The sequence below is a fragment of the Sitophilus oryzae genome, unplaced genomic scaffold (assembly GCF_002938485.1).
Source record: "Sitophilus oryzae breed Bouriz unplaced genomic scaffold, Soryzae_2.0 scaffold_706_pilon_pilon, whole genome shotgun sequence".
Classification (NCBI taxonomy): domain Eukaryota; kingdom Metazoa; phylum Arthropoda; class Insecta; order Coleoptera; family Curculionidae; genus Sitophilus; species Sitophilus oryzae.
In genome coordinates, this window is record NW_022147314.1 from 43,261 (window position 1) to 64,448 (window position 21,188).

The window sequence follows — 21,188 nt, forward strand, 5'->3', positions numbered from 1 at the left end:
AAATCTTCGGATTTTCACGGGGTTTCTAACCAGGACACTGTCTCCTCAACGAACACCTCAATAGGCTGAAGCTGAGGAACAACGGCGAATGCAGATTCTGTGGGGAAACACCAGAACACCTTATCACTGAGTGCGCCGAGACGACGACCATTCGTGCCATGAACTTTGGTACGGCTGATATCGAGGATGGAGAGCTGGCCTCTGTGGAGCCGTCTCAGATACTGGCTTTTGTTAAAGCCCTGAGACTGTATGATGAGTTATAACTCGTTATAACTCAAGAAAGGGGAACATAATAGATCTGTAAGGTCGCGGTGATTAACTGCCCTCCAAACATTCTACATTCTACATTCTACGGTTTAAAATCGACGATTTAAAATATTATTTTAATAATTTTTATATGACGTCACGCTAGTTAGATATAACGGATTAATAAATATGTTGTAGAATACATGAAAAAAATAATTATTCCTCGTATTTTTGGGTTGTATTTTAAAAATGATATAGTTTACATGAAATATATATAATATACAGTCAATAAATACAATATATATTTATAGTAATAAATACTTTGGCAAATAAACTATGAACCATACAAATGAGCAAATGTTCTATAATATACAAATAATGAATAGGTACATAAGATAATGGGTAAAATGTAAAATATATTTTAAATTTTGGGTTTGAAAATCGATCTAATTTAACAAAAAAAACATTCAATATTACTAATAGTGATGTATAATACAATATTATTACCTTATAATGTAGCTATTCATTATTTGTATATTGTAATACATTTGCTGCATTTGTATGGTCCATAGTTTATTTGCCAAAGTATTTATTACTATAAATAGGTATATAATATATTGTATTTATTAACTGTATATTATGTATATTTCATGTAAACTATATCATTTTTAAAATACAAACCAAAAACACGAGGAATAATTATGTTTTTCATGTATTCTACAACATATTTATTAATCCTTAATATCTAACTCGCGTGACGTCATAAATCTCGCTTCGTGCTGTTCTATTAGAGACGGCATTGGTCTGATATTTCGAAATGTCAAAAGCTGATGACATTTTACTTTTGATAGTTATGACATTTCGTGTTGATTTTTGCAAGAAGAGGAAGAACTGTCACATGTTTTATTATTTTCCTTTTCTATTTCACGAAAGTAAAAAGAGTTACCTATCTGATTCGTTCAGGCACTCAATTTAAAGAATATCGGTAACTTTTTTGACAGAGGGATTTTATAGTTGCCATGTTGGTAAAAAATAACGGTCAAAATTCAAAGTTATTCATTTTATAGACTATATAATTACTTACAAGGTATTACCTTTAAATCTTTATATATTATTTGGAACGTTTGAAACTTTTAAAAAATTATTTGTGGCGTTTGAAAAAAAAGATCGCTATTCCAGGAGTAAAAATATTTTTTGTGCTTCGCCTGTATGTCGTACAGCCTCGCCATAAAAGTATCATTTTTACTCCTACTAAACCGGGTGCATCCCAAAAGTGGCTCACCCCTATAACTTTTTTATTTTTTCAGATAAAAAAACGAATTGTACAAAAAACGAGATTTGGTATGTTAGTATATGACATAAAGTAGGATTGATTGACATATTCATTTATTTTCTGTCACTTCCTGTTTCGCCGGAAATGACTACAACTTTTGATTTTTAAATGGCACCCCCGGTATTTTTTTACTTCATTCGATACAAAATGAGATTCTGAATAGAATGACATATCATATGTCATCTTTTGACATTTTCGTTTTGACATTTTAAAACAAAATTGAATTTTAAATTTCAATCTAGAGTGCCATGGCTGTTTTAAAAATACTAATTTTTAACCAAGGAGCCTTGTAAAAATAGATTTGACCGTCTAATGTTATTCGTGTCGTGTCCAGGCTGGTTAAAAAATGCCCAAATCATATTTTTAATCACATCTCAATTTTTTCAAATGGAACGAGGGTGGCTCATTAGCATATTTGGAAAAAGCATTTTTTGCAGCACTTGGTATTTCGAGTCAAATTATCGTTATGAACCGCATGTTATAATGCCAAATAAATCATATGCGAAAATGTCAAAGTTGACATATGTATATGATATGTCATTCTATCAGAGTATCATTTTTTATCGAATAAAGCAACAAAAAACCGAGGGTACCATTTAGAAATCAAAAGTTGTAGTCATTTCCTAAATCTCAATTTTTTATCTGAAAAAAATAAAAAAGTTATAGGGGTGAGCCTCTTTTGAGACGCACCCGGTATGTTATTTTTCTCTTATATCGCTAAAAAAATATGACGTCCGGATTTTTGAGGAGGCTTGCCCGGGGTGCACAAGTTTTCATCTGGTAACCCTACATAAACCACTGCCACTAAATGTTGGCCGCAAATATTTAAACATCTGTATAAAAACTATTCTATTATAACTACTATTATAAGCGCTGCTCAAAAACTATTAACAAACTCGTTTAAACAGATTTAAAAAATATGCAAATATTTTTTGTTTTTCCTTGAGCAGGAGCGGATACGGGAATTTATTTTAGGGGGGGGCAAATCAAAAATACCGTAAAATATGCCTTTTAGAGCGTCATTTTAAACCCAAAAGGCTAATATTTAACCAAACTTCAGATTTTAGGGAGGGCTCGGGAACCATGCCCCCTCCCCCTCTGTATCCGCCACTGTCCTCGAGCATGAAAATCACGTTATAAGTACACACAAACAAGCAAGTCTGAGAGATTCTCTTGAAACAGCAGCGGTAACGCACAAATTTATACCAAGATCATAATATTACATTGTCACCGAAGATACACAATATACCAAATTTCCGCCCAATCGAACGCCAGTAAGTGGTTTTAATCCAGTTCACAAGGTATGGCCCACACTAACATATAACAAGGCAAAATTATCTTTTATAGCATTGAAATAAAAATCAATCCAAGAAATTCAACTAAAATAGAGTATCTTCACTTATCATGCCCCATAATGATTAAGTCAAACTCCATTGCACAGGTGTTAGTATTTAAGGCAGTACCTTTGGGCAGTACCTAAGAAAATAATTACAGTTTTAATTTAATAACGATCAGAGATGCACTTGTTCAAAACGTCGCGTCGCGTCGCAATAAAATCTAATAAAGACAACATAGTTCGGGCAGGGCCTATTTTACCATAAGGCCAGGGCCTTGCGACCGGTGGTCTGGGGGGCCTGTTAAAGGTTGTAAAATATTCATAATTTCCTGAATTTTTGAATTTTATTGGAAAAGAGGCCCGAATTTTTGTTTGGGCCTTAGGGCCCAACCAGATGAAAAATAGACCCTGAGTTCGGGTTTTATTTATTCAAGATAATAGAGAAAAGTCCGGTATAAAAAACTCACTTTACTGGCTGCTAATTCGTATTACCTTTAATATACAGAGTGAGTTTCCTACGATGTTCTCTATGGGTATCTCAGAAACTACTGGAGATAGAGACTCGGTTAAATGGGGAAAGAATTGCAGTTTTGTGGGGTCATAAATATGCGCCTTTCAGATTTTTGAAAATATGTGTATCATAATGGAAGTCATGTTAGAACCACTCTGTTAAATTTAACTTTTCTAACATGTCTTGAAAACCGTTCTCTAAAAAACGTAAGTAACGTTCACCGGTCAACTTATTCCCGTAATTGTATGGCCAATAAAAGTTTAACTAAAAATTCATATTTACAATTTTTATTTATTTTAATTTACAAAGTTTGGCTGTGAGAGTTTCACATTTCTGAGAACAACGAAAATAACAAACGACGATTGAACTTGTTTCCATGGCTAACTAAGTGAAATTAGTCAAAAAAGATAAGAATTAGCTATATCTCAATAATTTTGTGAAAAAAAAACATATTATAGCTTATATCGCTGAAAAGCTTAAAAAATGGCGCTTTTTATGAAGTCATGGCCAACTATGGTTTCCATTTAAAAAAAACACATATTTGTGTCATATCTCAAAAATGACAGGCTTTAGAAAAAAATCGGAGGACACAAACTCATTAGGAATGTGATTATCTACAACTTTTATCTGAAAACTGTTTGTCTAAAATAGATTATAATGGGGGATATATAAGGGACAATTTTTAAAATAGCCAAATTTTCTTTTTTTTGAAATATCTAGTAAGCCATGAACTTTTTCTGAAAAATCTGAAAGGCGCATATTTATGACCCCACAAAACTGCAATTCTTTCCCTATTTAACCGACTCTCTATCTCCAGTAGTTTCCGAGATACCGATAGAGAACATCGTAGGAAACTCGCACTGTAGGGTAATAATGGATCCGAAGATAAATTTATGATATTTTTGTTAGGTTTTTTAACAGGTTAGAGTCTGATGCGATTTTTTTGAATCACTTTCAGTACTTTTTGAATCACTCACCAACAACAATACGAAATTTAATATCTCGTTAAATAAGAAATGCGATCTTAATATTGACCTGGTTCAAGTGTAATTTTGCCAATTAACGTTGAAGTCTCGTTATGCGGCTTGATATTTCTGCGAAAATAAGCGTTATTTATGTCCGAGAAAAGCTAGCGGTGGTTTTAAGAGTTCAAGATTAATTTGCACTTGCAAATTTTCAAACCAAACCAAACCAAACTACCACTTAATTACGTCTATTAATAGACAGCGTTGGGCCAGATATAGTTCATAACAGAATATTTATAAATGCAATAAACTGTTATTTAAAAGGTATACATTATACATTATTCAATATACCGGGTGTTTCAAATTCTACGCTTACCATTGGGATCTCGGAAACTGTAAGCGATACAGGGTGGGTCAAATTGGGACACAGTTGCCTGTCAATGATAATTTGTTTAGTAATTGAACTTACCATGGTTTTTGATTTTCTTTTTGATGATTTTATTACAGTTAAAAAAATTGTGTGTGCACTACGTGCCCATATTTGAAGTGAAACTTCTTCTTACTTCCGTCTGTCTGTCCGTCTGTCTGTCTGAGGGCTCCATTCGGATACTTCTAACCACGTGCCGAGTTTGGCTCCAATCGACCCATAATTAAGAAAATTCCTGATAATTTGGTCCATTTAGAGGCATCCTGTAGCCTGTCCCCAATTATGCCGCAATCGACACACATTTTTCTTCAATATCAAATCCTTAGACTCACCCTGACGAAGATGTAAACGAAATGTCGTATCCAATTTTAAAGGGTGGGATCGTGTGCACCGTCACTCACATAGCCTACCCACCAAATGTGGTCGCGATCGGGCTTCACTTTTTGACGTTTCTTACGTCAAAACTAACTGTCACAGTGACACGTGTCGTACACGGTCAAGTTAATGTCAGTGACTTTTAATTTGATTCATTGATGATGGGGTTTCGTAGTGCACGAAACGTCGTCAAAATATGAAGATTGGGACCCTTCGAGCCCCATCTACATTCCAAATTTCAACCCCCTAGCTCACATAGTAGCCCAGAGCCTATATAGGCCGAGGTTCAACAAATTAGAGACAAGCTGAAATTTGGCATGAAGCTTCATTTTGTAGATCTTTAAACATCCTGAAACCCCAGCGATGTACCGTTGAACCCGTCACCCCAAAACCACCCCTACAAGGGGCAAAAATGGCCCTTTTTTACTTTTCTTCAATAACTTTAAAACTACGAATTTTAGGGAAAAAAGTCACGATTAAAAAATTGAAGAGGAGAAAATTTCCTACTACATAGATAAAGAATCAACATTTTTAGAATTTCAGTGGCGCAGGTGTGAATTCTTTAATTTAGGAGGATTGTTTTAATAACCCACCATTCTGTGTTTTTCAAATGAAAGCATTTTTGAGATAAATCTCGAGACCAAAAAATTTACATTTTATTTTCTGCTATCAAAAAACTACCTAATTATTTGAATTTTGTTTATTATTAATACTGCTGCTAAAACTTTATAAAGTGTATTTATAAAAATATATCTGGTATTTTAGTGATATCTAATGGCAATTATGACATGGCCAGATATAGTTTTACATCGCTTGACGTTTAACGTCATACGTTACTGGTTAAACACCAGAAAAATATACGCCTTAGAACAAAATCTTAAATAACTTAAAAACGATTTATTCTAGGTATAGAAACATGTATAATCAAAAAGTATGGAATTAAAAAACCTTCTCACTAGTGATATAAAAAAGTGGGTTTGCATTTAAAAAAAATTATTTATGATAATAATCTCTCGATTCCATGACAGCTACGGTCAATATTATATGACACTCAAGAACAATTAACTTATAATTTTTGAAATAGATAGCCACATGTCTTCTCTTTATGTCACAGTGGTTGACAGTTTTTTTGCACCAAGAATTTTAAATTTTCTCAAAAACAGTTAATGTTAGATATAGAATAATAGAATGTTTAAGATAAAAATTCATAAAATTTGTTAGAAAGTTGCTGTCAACTGCCGGTATTTCCGGAAGTGCCGCCATATTGTAAATATTTTTAATCGATAGATCTCCTAATGGACGCTCAGCCTGGGACACCCTGTATATCTACTTATAATAAGTAATAACTGATAATAAATATACAAGTGTTTAGCCACACCCCATTATTTTTGCCTAATTTAAATTCCTTACCAGTTTTCTTCTATGAAAATTGATCAAATTTAACGCAATTATAATAACAAACAGTAAAAAGTCGTTTTACATATCCTATTCTTTTCACGCATTAATCCACTTTCATTTTTTTCGAGCCGCACTTTTCATTTAAGTGGTTTTAATAACTCGAAACAATGTGGACGTCGAGTCGTCGGAAGAAACGACCGACGCGAACGTGAAACAATTTAAATTTATATAAATGTAAGACAATAAATTGTAGCTAGACACAAAGGGGAAAGAATTAATAGTTTCCTGTGCAGTCATAGAGACCGTGCCAGGGACATAGGAGCTCAGACTAATAAAAACCGATGCTGGCATGTTCGGGCATCGTTTCTTTCTGTGGTAATTGTCAGGTGCCCACCCTAAATGATTTATTTTAGCGAAAATAAAAAAAAACGATAAAAAATACACTTTACTTACAAAATTTTGGTTGGGTTTGGATCTATAATAGAGGATTATCTCTCTTTCTCTATTACCTTTTTGGATTTGGGGTCCATTGCCAGTGGTGAAGCTATGGGGGTTGACGGGGGGGGGGGGGGGGGGGGGGGGGGGGGGGAATTAGTCATGACAACGCGACATCTAAAGTTTGATTTTCATGCATCCGTTGTCCGACGATACATTGATACGATATTAATTTCATTGGTTGTATTTAAAGACTGAGATCGGTTAACCGTTTCTAACCAACCGACGTCTTTAAATTCAACCAATAAAATTAATATCGTATCATCGTATCGTCGGACAACGGATGCATGAAAATCAAGCTTAAATCCCAAATTTGTCAAAAATTAAAAAAAAAATTGCCGCTGCACTAATGTGAAGCGGATATTGCCATCAACTTAGATTTACAAAAAATAATAACAACTTGGGCCACTTTGAAGACCAGACGACTCGACTAGTCTATACTCTATACCAAAGAATATTATAGTTAACACAAGTAGTAGTATTATTCGTAGTAGAATTATCTTTCAAAAAAACAAAATAAAAACACTAAATCACCAAACGCGCGTCCAGTGTAAAAGTAAAAGTGTTTTGGTGTATTGTGGTGATTTAGTGTTTTTATTTTGCTGTTTAACACCAAAGGTTCCAACCCTCAACTGTAATAATAAGAATTATCTTTGTCTATACAAATCTATACTAATGGCTAATATATAAAATCCTTAAGTGACTGACATACTGATTAATCACGATCCTGCTCAAACCACTCAACGTAAGAAGCTCAGTTTTGGCATACAGGTTGATTCTAGGGTGTAGAGGTTCGATAAGAAGGGATTTTTCGAAATTTCAGTTCCAAGAGGGTGAAACCACCCCTCAAATATTACAATATTTTTATTTAAAAAACGGTCAAGTTTCCGAAAAAACGCTTAAACACGTATATTTTATTTTGTTTTTTTACATATTTTAAGATTTTTTAAAAATGTATACAGGGTGTTTCAAAAAATCTGGTCATTGATTAATCACGATCCTGCTTAAAGCGCTTGACGTAATAAACTGATTTTTGGGAAACAGATTGACTTTAGGGTGTAGAGGTTCGATAAGAAGGGATTTTTTGAAACTCGAATTCTAAGGGGGTGAAACTATCCCTCAAATATTAAAATATTTTTATTTAAAACCGGTGAGTTTTCGAAAAACTCTTAAACACGTATATTTTATTTTGTTGTTTTACATATTTTAAGATTTTTTATAAATTTATACAGGGTGTTTCATAAAATATGACCATTGAGTAATCACGATTCTGCTTAAACTGCTTGACGTTTAAAGCTGATTTTTGGCAAGCGGATTGACTGTGGGGTATAGAGGTTCGATAAGGAGGGGTTTCTCGAATCTCAAATTCCAAGAGGGTGAAAACACCCCTCAAATATTACAATATTTGTTATATAAAAAACGGTTAGTCTTTCAGGAAAACGCTTAGACAAGCATAATTTATTTGGTTTTTTTGCATATTTTGAATTTTTTTAAAAAATCATACAGGGGTGGTCAAAAAGTTAGGTATTTTCTTAACTACGATTCTGCTTAAACTGCTTGACGTAAAAGGCTTATTTTTGGCAAACGGATTTTTCGAAAGTCAAATTCAAACGAGATGAAACTACCCCTCAAATATTACCAAGTTATATAATAATATCGCCATATTGTTTTTTCTCATGCTGACATAAATGTGAGAAAATTTTATCCAGTTTGTATGTTAATGGAATTCTTGCTTTGCTTTATCATCACCATTACAAATGATTAATTCGACGCGAACGAAGTCGCTGATAAACGTTAGTTATTAAATAAAATATTAAGGATGGTACGATTTTATTTTAATTTTAGAGTTGTCATATCAATAATTATTTATGCATGTTATAATGTTCAATAATGTTAAATTTATATTTTAAATTAATAAAACAATTTTTTTTAAAACAAGGGTTTTTATTCCTATCACGATACATTATTACATGTATTATGGCCTCTAAAAAAAAGTAGGAAGATGAGAAAATTGCTTGTAAACATCGTAATCTTAAACCATACAGGGTATTCAAAATTATATGTCAAACTTTATTCGCAACCGAAATAAAAAATAGTTTTTCTTAATTTTTTTAAACGGAACACCCTCTATGTTATTCCTTTGTTAAATGAAGAATTAAAAAATGAACATTTTTTATTTTTTGTATTTAAAGAATTTCAAAATTTTGAACTGTTTTGCGGATATTCGTAATATATTACATATGGTTTTTTTAACAAAGCCCACCTAATGATTTTTTTCTGGTAGTTTACCGTAATAAAAACGCGAATATTTCCGAACCACTAAAAATTTTAAAACACTTTAAAACCAAAAAATGTTCATTTGTTAATTGTTCATCTAACAAAGAAATAATATATAGGGTGGTCTATTAAAAAAATAGAAAAATTATGATAAATTTTAGAAAGTTTGGCATAGAATTTTGAACACCCTGTCTGGTTTAAGATTACGATATTTAACAAGTACAGACCAACTATAGTACCTAATTACTTAGTATAGTTGTCATTTCAGAACATTTTTTTTTGTATTTTTAATATTTATTTTTTAAAAGGCTGAAGAGATTATTATTTTTATTTATTTATTAATATCTCTGAAACTATCAAAACATATTTAATAATATCTTAAAGTGGTCGGAAAGGAAAACAAAAGTGCTATAGAATCCATATTAGGGTATTCCCTCGGGTATTCTATTTAAAAAAAAATTTGATTCACTCACACTTTTTTGAGCCACCATGTAGAAGTTAAAATATTTTCATGAAATACATCCTAATACAGAATACAGGGTGGCGCCTCTCATACGCCGCGGAAGCTCCAAGGAGAACTGTAGTTTATATCTAAATGTAATTTAGGCAGCATATGTAGATTAACTGGAAGCATTTTATAAACATCAACACCAAACCAAACCAAACATATAGAGAACTATAAAGGGTTTCAGCAAAAAAGTTACACATCAAAGTTGTGATTTTTCTAATGGAACACTCTATATATTAATTGATTTTTCGATTCTAGGAAAAAATAAAGGTGAGTTTTATTAAACAAGCATGTACCTAAAATCTAATGGTGCGTTTAGACTTGAGCACGCACGCACTGATCCTCCGCGAATGCTCAAGGGTAAAGGGCTGTGCGCGCACGCTCACTCTGAATCTGTCTGTGCGCGAGCAGCCGCGAACGTGAGCCGTCTGGTGTCGGTTTTTGGTCGGTGCTCAAAGGGATTTTATGTGTGCGCGAAAGCTCAGTTTGCACCGGCAATTTGTTGTGTCTGCGTTCGTGCGTGCGTGTGTGATTTTTTTTTGTTTCCTTTATTAAAATTATGGAGTGGATCACTTCGTTATTAATTGAAGAATATGAAAAGTTGCCTATATCATGAGATGTTAAACATTTTTGTATTATTAAAAAATAAAAAAAACGCATGGCAAGATCTTGTAACACTATGCCTATAGACCAATAAACACTCACAAATAATTTATAACTATTTAATAGAACAAACAAAGGACTTATAATGAAAAATATAAACAACGTAGAACGTTACTCATGCGGTGATCGATTAGTACTTCTACAAAAAACTTCCGAGGCGCCTATAGGTATCTCCCTCCGTTAGGTAACACCTACAATACTTCGACGGCCGGGTTCACACCATGCGTTTCAATCTTGTAAATAAAATGAATATTGAATATGTCGATATTAATGAAATTGGTATTCTAAAATTTGTATCTTTTGTTCGTAATTATCGGTGTTATTAAATTTTGTAAATATTCAAAGTCGGCTCTGGTCATTCTTCAAGTTGTTGCAGTAAATTATATCGATTTCTAAAAATTTGGGTTTGCCACCAGCGACGATGTTTTCGATTTTTCTCCTTTTTAATAATTAAGCTGTAATAACAATGATTGCAGCCTCGACTATTTCTTGGTCGTCCATTATCTTCGCCAACACAACTCTGCTGTGCGCGCACAAATGGATTACTTCATTCGTCGAAAAATAAGTGTTTAATTTGAACGGAGCCGAGAGCGCGAACGAATGCCGTGCGCGCACGCTCAGCTCGTGCGTGCTCAAGTCTAAACGTACCATAAGAATTCTGACATATTTCTCATATTGTGAAAATGAAGAGTAAATTTTAAATTTCGCTAACAGCTACCTAAATTTTAGTTGATTTTGTATAGCCTGATATTTAATTACAGTAACCATTGTATGTTAAACCAAATTGAAATTTGACCCGAATAGTCATACAGGGTGAGACAAAATTAATATGGAACATTAGTCACTTTTAAATGCAAGTAACTCCTTTATTTTAAATTTTAACCAAACCAAACACCCAGTATATTTTTTCGGTGTTCAATGGGGAATTTATATATCTTCAAAATATTACTTAAGGTTGTCTATCCCTCAGACAAAGATTTTCCTAGATATTTTAATTTTTATGATTATGCGTCAGTAGATCTTTTTATTTGAAAAACTCTAGGGTGGCTGTGTGATATACCTTTTGTTAATTTAACAAAAATTAAAGATTGTGGAGTAAAATACTCAACAGTAATGAAAAGATACACGTTTAAAACATATTTTAATTATTACAGAATTAAAACTAGGTAGGTATAAACCTAAAATTATGTGACAAAAATCAGCTAAATGAAATCAAATGCTAAAAATCCCTCCTTTCCTGTTAACTGCATACAGTGATTGTATTTTCAAAGGGATCTTTTCATTTTAAAAAGCATATGTGGAGTTCTACCTCGAAAAGCAGCTACAATAATTTCTCTCATGTTGTGACAATAGTTGGTTGAGTTTTGTAAACACTGTCTTTAACATATCCCCATAAAAAAAACAGACTAGATAAAATCAGGAGCATTTAATTAATTCTCTCTAATGTACGATAAGTTTACATTTTCGGCAAATTTCTAAAAAAAAATTTTGTTTTAACTGACACAAAATGATAACTAGTTGTTAAAGTTAGACTACTTAGACAGCTATGTTGAACTAACGTCAGACATATCACCAGCCACCTAGATTTTATCAAATAATAAAGATCTACTCAGATCAAATCATGTAAATGAATATATATAGGAAAATCTTTGTTTGAGGGGTAGGTAACCAATAGTATTTTGAAGAGACGTGAATTCTCCATTGAATACCGGAATAATATACTAGGTGTCTGGGTGTTCCATTTCAAATAAAAGAGTAACATACTTTTAAAGGTGACTAGTGTTCAATATTAATTTTGTCTCACACTGTATAACTTTTTGGATCAAGTTTAAATTTGATACAAAGTACAATAGTTAGTTTAACTACATATTAGGCTATATCGGGTAAATTCCAATTTAGGTAGCTTTTATTGTAATTTAAAAATTGTTCTTTATTTCTAGAAAATGTTAAATATGCCAAAAACCTTATATTTTAGTCATATACTTCTCTTATAAAACTCACCTTTATTTTTCTCCCAGAATCCGAAAATCAATTAATATAGAGGGTGTTCCATTACAAAAAAACACAACTTTGATATGTAACTTTTTTTGGAAACACCCTGTAAAACTCTCTATATTTTTAAAAAGTGCTCTGAATTAACCTACATATGCTCACAAAATTTCATTTCAATACAAACTGTCGTTCTCCTTGGAGCCTCCGCGGCGTATGGGAGGCACCACCTTCTATTTAGGCGGACACTCTGTATCTTGTAAAATTATTTTTAAATTGTTGGCTCAAATAGTCCTTCAACGAACCCAAAACTTACAATTTGTGAAAATCCAATCGTGTGTCGTATGTGGTGAACTCGGTGGTGAACAACCCTGTATCTGTGTTCTATTATGAACCTTTTTGCGTGCCTCTGCCCTCGTGAATTTCTCCGTTATTCTAGAGATTTTTTGATCAGCCACTGTTTTTTTTAATCATGTTTGTAACTTTTTATGATGAAATGTGGTGCTACAGACGTATGCTGAGAATACACTGGACAGCTAGAAGAACTAATCTATTAATAATTAATGAGCTCAATATAAGCACCCGACTGTCGGCAATCTGTCTGAAACGCATCCTCGAGTACTTTGGACATTGGACACATTGCTTGAAAACCTGCCAACAACATGGAAAAAATTATTATAACTGGTTATGTCCAAGGAAAAAGATGTAGAGGTCGGTCCCCAACAAGATGGGTCGATCAAGTAAGACAAACAACGGGTCTACCCCTACACTCAGCTATCCATCGAGCTGAAGACAGATTAGCCTGGAAATATCTTATAAAACAAAAAGTATTTTCCTAGAATAGTGGAGTGCTTTAAGCCCTTATGACATACAAACCTCGGATTCATTTACTGTGAACGGATTTTTATAAAACTTTTTGCATTGTATTGTTAATAAGATATATTACAAAGTTTACTTATTTAAATTCGTTGCTTTCACTTTAGTATTTAAATAAATACACACATATACAAATGCATACATACAAGATTGCTCCTTTTTCCGGAAAAGCTCTGTATCAGGATTCCTATTTGAGATTTTCACTCCAAACCTTTTACAAAATATATGTTTAATGGTAGTTCACATTTCAAAAATATTTTTATAGATATACAGGGTGAGTCAAATATATATCATTTATTTATTCGAGTTTAGTGAATTTGCTATAAAATTTTGGTTTTAAAAATACCTTAATACCATAGAGTATATTAAATGGTCTTTATTTATGACCACGTCCATGAGGACGTCAATATAGACGTCCAGGAACCTTCATATGAGAACTTCTAATCGAGACGATCGACTTATTGTAAGTGTATCGCTAAGAAACCGCCGTTTGTCAGCTTTTCAAATTGATAATGAATTGCACTTAAAAACCGTACATATTAACTAACGGACTACAAGAAGAAGATTAAATGAAGCAAATCTTATGTCAAGAAGGCCTGCTTCGGGACCAGAACATACTAGATGTGTTGACTAGGCCCAAAAGCAAAGACATGGTCTTAATGTAAAAATTACGAGAAATGTTAATCTTTCCTGCCTTCTTTAAAACCGAATATTTCCAACAAAAATATAGCTAATGAGATGAACCAAAAAACAAACCATCGAGAAAGGATGTATCTAGATGATAAAATAATTTTTAAATTTCTTGCTGTTTTAACATATTTCACAGGGTGTTTCAAACTTTTATCAAAAATATCAACATTTTGTTTTCCCTCATATAATTAACAGATGGGGAGTTTCACTTTTAATTTAGAAAAAGATACTAAGAAGTCAAATAATTTGGCAACACACTGCTTAAAAAATCATCAAAATCGGCCCATTAGAATAAAATATATTAACCTTTAAAATACACGAAAGTTTTAAGGTGCCCATTTTTCGTGCCGGTGAATGTATTTCAAAAACTATACATTTTAGTTATATAATTTTCTAATGAAACAAACCTTTATTTTTTTACTAGAATCCAAAAATAAATTAATATATAGGGTGTTCCATTACAAAAAATACAAAAAACATAACTTTGATGTGTAACTTTTTTTGGGGACACCCTGTCTTAATTTTCTAATGAAACAAACCTTTATTTTTTTACTAGAATCCAAAAATAAATTAATATATAGGGTGTTCCATTACAAAAAATACAAAAAACATAACTTTGATGTGTAACTTTTTTTGGGGACACCCTGTAGAACTTTACATAATTTTAGAAAATACTTTAAATTGACTTGCATAAGCTCAGAAAATTTTACTTCAATACAAACTTTTGTACTCCTTGCAAAAACCGTGTCGCATATGACACGCCACCCTGTATAATTCGATTTTAATCAAAATTTCAATGAGTCAAATATAAGCAGAATAGGTGCATAATATGCATTAGATTTATTTATTTCAATAAATTTACTTAGAAAAAAAATTAAAAAAATCAAAATATTAAAAAGGAAATAATTAAGAATTTACTAAAATTACTAAAATAAAAAATTAAAAACAACGAAAAAAAATGGGTAAACATTTTAGTATTTTATCTATAAAACACAATACAGAAGGTTTCACATTAATACAGTCACAGTAAGTGAATTCCGAGGTAAAAGTCTCTGGACACTCCACTAGAAGTCACGACCCTCTGCTATGAGGAACGATTGCAGAGAGAGATGTAACTTTTTGGTCATTTATCTATCAAATCAAATCAAATCATTTATTGCATGTTAATAGATACAAGTATCCTTACACAAAGTCATATTTTGTAAAATGCAAAATTATAAAATAAGCACAATAATTATCTAACAGTAATTTAAAGTACACACAAAAACAATACATACACAATGTAAATGTTTTAACCTATAACCACGCTATAACCCTTCACTGCTTTCTAAAAAATCAGTAACACTAAAATAAGCACAATGTAAATGTTTTGACCTATAACCACGCTATAACCCTTAAATTGATGTCTTGGTAAATTTCTGACATTTTGAGATAATTTATTAAAGCATGCAGGAGCATAATGAAGGCTGGAGTTCCAAGATCTTCCGAGGCGCAAATGAACAGGCTTTATATTCATTCTGTTTCTTGTTGCATAATTGTGTTGTTCATCATGCGTAGCATATAGTTTTAGGTTATCCTTCACAAATAAAAGACACTGGAGGATATAGCAACATGGAAGTGTCAGTATTCCCAGTCTTCTGTAGGCGTTTTTTGTATCTGCTTGATAACTTAAATTTGACAAAATTCTCAATGCTTTTCTTTGCAGTCCAAACAGTCTGTCAGCATGAGCTGAGTGACCCCAAACAAGTATTCCATAAGTAAGCACCGAGTGAATGAGAGCATAATAGGCAGCTACTAACACATCACTCTCCACACACTTAGCCAATCGCCGAAATGCATACATGCTCATACAAACCTTCCCTGCCACATAGTCTATGTGACATTCAAAACTCAGTTTTGTGTCAAATTTTATTCCCAGAAATCGGACACTGCAGAAATCTATCTTATATTTTGTTTTAAGAGAAAAAATAACTCTTTCTGTTTTAGTGTCATTCAGGCATAATCGGTTTGCCTGAAACCAATCACCAACATTTAGCAAATTCGATTCAAAATCAGTTTGAATTTCTTCAGGGAATTTCCGAGCACATAAGATAGTAGTGTCATCGGCAAACAAAATCATTATTCTGAAGTGTAGCCACGGGTAAATCATTAATGTAAATTAAAAACAATAAGGGTCCTAATACTGAACCTTGCGGTACCCCATATTTTACAACACTCACATCAGAGAGCGTACCGTTGGCTAATGTTTGTTGAGATTGGTTTACAAGATAATCAGCCAATAATTTCGAACTCAAATTATTTACTCCACAATATGAAATTTTCTGTAAAAGTATAATCAACACAATCAAAGGCCTTGGTAAGGTCACAGAAGATCGAACCAACATAGTTACCGCTCTTAAAACCCTCAATTATATCTTCCATCAAACGAATGCAAGCCATTGTTTTAGATTTTCCTTTACGAAACCCAAACTGATTCTCTATGAACAAGTTATTAGATTCAAAGTAATGTGTTAACTGGTGTTTCAATAAATATTCAAAATTTTTTGAAAGTGTGGGTATTAAAGCTATAGGTCTATAATTATTCACACTTTCAGGATCACCTTTTTTAATACTGGTACGATTTTGGAAATTTTAAACAACTGGGATACGTACCGTCTCTTATACATCTATTGAATAATTTAGTTAGAGGATATATTAATAAATTTATTATTTTGGAAATTTTTTAAACAACTGGGATACGTACCGTCTCTTATACATCTATTGAATAATTTAGTTAGAGGATATATTAATAAATTTATTACTTTTTTAACTAGTGGAATGGTCATGTTATAAATATCTTTACTATGCTTATTTTTTAACGAATTTACGACGTTTCGAGTTTCTATGAAAGTTACCTCTCTAAAGGAAAAATTTAGATTTAAAGGTTTATTAGAAAATTTTGTTATATAGTCAAGCGCTGTGCGATTTTCTACGCTCAGAGACTTTACAATATTTTCGGTTATATTCACAAAAAAATCGTTAAAATCATTTGCGCTAACATTCGTACTCACAGTATATTTTATAGGACCTCTGTATGAATTTATTATATCCCATGTAGCCTTCACCATATTGTCAGCGTCTTTAATATATTTCTAGTTTGCTCGTTTTTTGCAAAAAGTAATTTTTGCTTTGTATTTTTTCCTAAAAGACCTTAATTCAGTATTGATTTCCGGGAAATTATAATTGTTTTTTAATTCTGTTAGAAATTTTAAATGGTCACGCATACGTTTCAGCTCATCATTATACCAAGAAATTCTACCACGTTGATTTGCCCTCTTTTTGACTCATTTATCTATGCAGCGCCGTAGAAGAGTTCTTGGTTTATATTTGTTATGGGTAAAGTAAATTTAAACACACACACACACACATAAGTCATAAACATTTGGAAGAATTCCTACTTTATATTCGTATTTAAAGAAGAACGAGAGATGTAAGATGTTTCTCGAGCAAACAAAAATTAGTTATCGCTTTCTTAATGTTACAACATATCCTGCCTTATGTGTGAGATTGATTTACATAATGCGTTCCACATGATTCGGCGTGAAATTCGAGGGAAAATCGCAGCTTTTTGTGACAACCAACAGTTTTTTACGGAAGCATTGTTTTTACCATAAGATTTCCTGCATTGCAATTAAATGTTCCGCCTACATTTCGCGTATTTCGCCATCTAATCTTTCCAATTAAGGCCTGCAACGTTTGCATTGTGTGTGTTAAATGGTCTCACCTTTTACACATAGGTGATAACTAAACTGTGTATAATTAAATAGAAAAATATGAGAAATTCAAATCCGAACGTATAGTTCTAATATTCATAAAAGTGGTTGTAGGTACTCTGCTATCAGACGACACAAAAACTAATTATAAAGAAGAAAGTAGAAACTTGTGTCTTATGTAAACTTGTGACTTACATATGAATTCTATATTTTCCTTATTAATTACCTAAAGCCTAAGCCTAGCAGTACTTAAGCACTGTAAATTGAAAAAATGTAATAAATTTTTAAAGTGATATTACGTGCGGTTTATTAGTTATTTGTATCATTATGAAGTTTTTATTTGTTAAATATTTTTAATACAAAGGTTTATTGAAAGGACATAGAAGAATTGAGACGCAATAGCAGCTACTCCTAAAACTGGCAAAAAAAGACGGTAAAAAAGAAATCTGTAGGTTAAAAAAAATATTAACGGAGGTATACCGGGTGCGTCTCAAAAGTGGCTCACCTCCTATAACTTTTTTATTTTTTCAGTTAAAAAAACGAGATTTGGTATGTTAGTAAAATATGACATAAATTGGGATTGATTGACGTATTCAATTGTTATCGGTCACTTCCTGTTTCACCGGAAATAACTACAACTTTTGATTTTTAAATTCCACCCTCGATATTTTTTTACTTGAAGTGACCAAAAACAATTGAATACTTCAATCAATCCTAATTTATGTCATATACTTGCACTGCTTCCACACCAAATCTCGTTTTTTTTTGTCTCAAAAAATAAAAAAATTATAGCGGTGAGCCATTTTTGAGACGCACCCGGTAGAGGTCTTAAAAATGAAAAGGCCAAAACTAAAAGACTCTTTGTTTTGGTTTTGTATTCGCTCATCACTATTAGGTTTTCCGGAACCGGAGCTGTTTTTCGGAACCGGAAATTTCGGTACCACGCCTTTAAGGAACCGAAATTTCCGGGTTTTTTCGGTATATATTAGGAACTAGCTAATTTTTGTTCTATGATCATGCAGTTCGTCAATCAGCAAGCAAGACGTGGTTTAAAAAAAAGTAAAATCGCTAAAAATTATTTTTTTTTAATGAAAATAATATCAAATTTCATTAAGTAATCAGTCATGAGAAAACTCATGAGAAAACCAAACATGATCACAAACTTATATGAGTGCAAGCGAATAAAACAAATATTAACAGGTAAAAACAGGTAACTTAAAATTTACATCAAACAACATAAACCAACACCTAAATTTAAAAAAGCCTTACACTTGATTATAATTTTGGCGAGGTCAAGCCCTAGACGTAATTTACTAGGTCTGCGTCGAGGGGTGTCTCACTATTGGAATTACATGTACATTTTCTTGACAGTCGCTGGCAGTCATTGGCAGTCTTACGGCAGTCGCCTATAATAATTACATGGCAGTCATAGGCAGTCTTCTTCGCAGGCATTGGCAGTCGCTTGACGGTAGAATGATATTTTGGCAGTACATGTACATTTTCTGCCCAAGTGAGACACCCCTCGGTCTGCGTATTCTTTTTTATTTTTTAATGGCGTTTACAGGCAGTTGGCCTTAGGAAGGTTGTAATTATTTTCATATTGAGTAGAAAATATTTTTAAATGGTGTAGTTTAAAATTCGAGAAAAAAATATTTTTTTGGAAATAGATATATTCTTCTTCTTCTGATGCGTATAAAGTGTGTGCCCTCCTCATCTCTTCTAAATATTCTGTTTTTTCTATTTTTCTGTTTTTAATTTCTTTATAATTAGTGTTAATTTCAGAGAAGTATTTAGTTAACTAATTTAGAAGACTTTGATTTCCACCGCTAGAAAGTATGAAATATTCTCAGCACTTAACTAAAAATAATTTTTTGGAATTTTTCCGATTATGAGTCCGAAAGTACCGGAATTTTGAGTGCCGAATACCGGTTCTTTGATGGCTCAAAAGAACCGGGAATTTCCGGTACTTTCGAGACCGGGATTTCCCGGTTCTCAACCCTAATCACTATTAGGTAGTTTTCAAAACGAGACAAAATGTTTCGTTATATAGCTGTGATACTGTGGTTAAATTACATTAAAACATTGTTTTTTGTATAATAAGAAAAGGCATTTTTTCAAAAGCAAGGTGTTGTTTTCTGAATATTTTTTGGAGTTGATTTTATGGAGAACTACTCTTGTTGCAAGTCCCTAAAAGCAAGGAACAAGTATCAAAATCTAAGACCCCTTGATTTTGAAATGTTCTGAATATGGCTACTGTACTTATTGGTACAACATCTCATATGAACGCAAGCTGATGATTTATTTTCTTACGTGAAATGCCGATGAATTAATAGACGAGAGAAAAAACAGCTTAATTCTTGCGGTTCAAAACTTGTTCGAAACTTGTTCATTCAAAACAAAATAGAGGTAGACCGCAAATGAGATTGACACCCAAGAGTAGAATCAAGAGAAGATGAAACCAAATAAATTCCATTTTTTTTTTCTTTTTTCACAATAAATTTATTTCTTTTCAGTACTTTTTGTTGGTGATGGCAGTCCTGATTGGCGAATGTGCCATTTACGCAGTTACTTGGTTGTGGCCCCAATGTATGGGTTTGGGTGTAGACGGCGATGCTATGGTAAAAAGCCTCCAGAGAAACTACGGTGTCAGTGGACAGGATCAATTTACGGCTGCAATAGATTTAGCTCAAACGACAGTAAGTATAGTTTGAAAGACTTGCAAATTAATTACCTGCAGTTCTGTTGTTGTTTTATTTGATATACATACCATGTAATCAAAAAGCTTTTTGATGAAGTGTTATATTTATACGATGACACAATCATAATTCGTATGGAAAAATACATTAATCCTACTGGTTGTATCTTTACTAAAATCTGTCCAACAAGGCAAGGAAGATGATACAAAAATGACAGAAAATGTGGTATTATACATCTATACTAAAATAGGTGTTCGGGTGCCAGTGAGAAAATTGAAGAACTAGCAATAATTTGTATATTATTCAGGGTGTTCCTTAATGATATGCTACTATTTAAGAGGTGATTCTTGGACATATTCTAAGAAAAAAACTTCATATGAATATATGAAGTTTTTAAGTCCTAAACATCTAAAATTTTCATATACCGATTGGTAATTTTTTTTTTCAAAACATCCTTTATGTTATACAGGGTGTCCCAGAAATAAGTGAAAATATTTTAAGGGGTGGTATAACTGGTAGATCTCATAGAAATGTGATAGATCTCGGTAAAAAGAAACATATTATTTTCCCTTTACCGTTTTTCAAATAAGTCCAAAATAACGGAATTATTTTACTTTGAAAATTTCCAAAAAAATATGATATTTTGTTAAA

The 21,188-nt window shown here is 32.4% G+C and overlaps 1 protein-coding gene across 1 annotated transcript in view; it reads left to right on the forward strand.

Annotated features, from left to right (window-relative positions):
* Positions 1–21,188, forward strand: part of LOC115888298 (tetraspanin-11) — a 46,612-nt gene that overhangs the window by 15,115 nt on the left and 10,309 nt on the right. Inside the window, exon 3 of the mRNA XM_030907976.1 lies at positions 20,355–20,537. Within this exon, the coding sequence (XP_030763836.1) occupies positions 20,355–20,537 (183 nt within the window). The remainder of the gene's footprint in view (positions 1–20,354; positions 20,538–21,188) is intronic.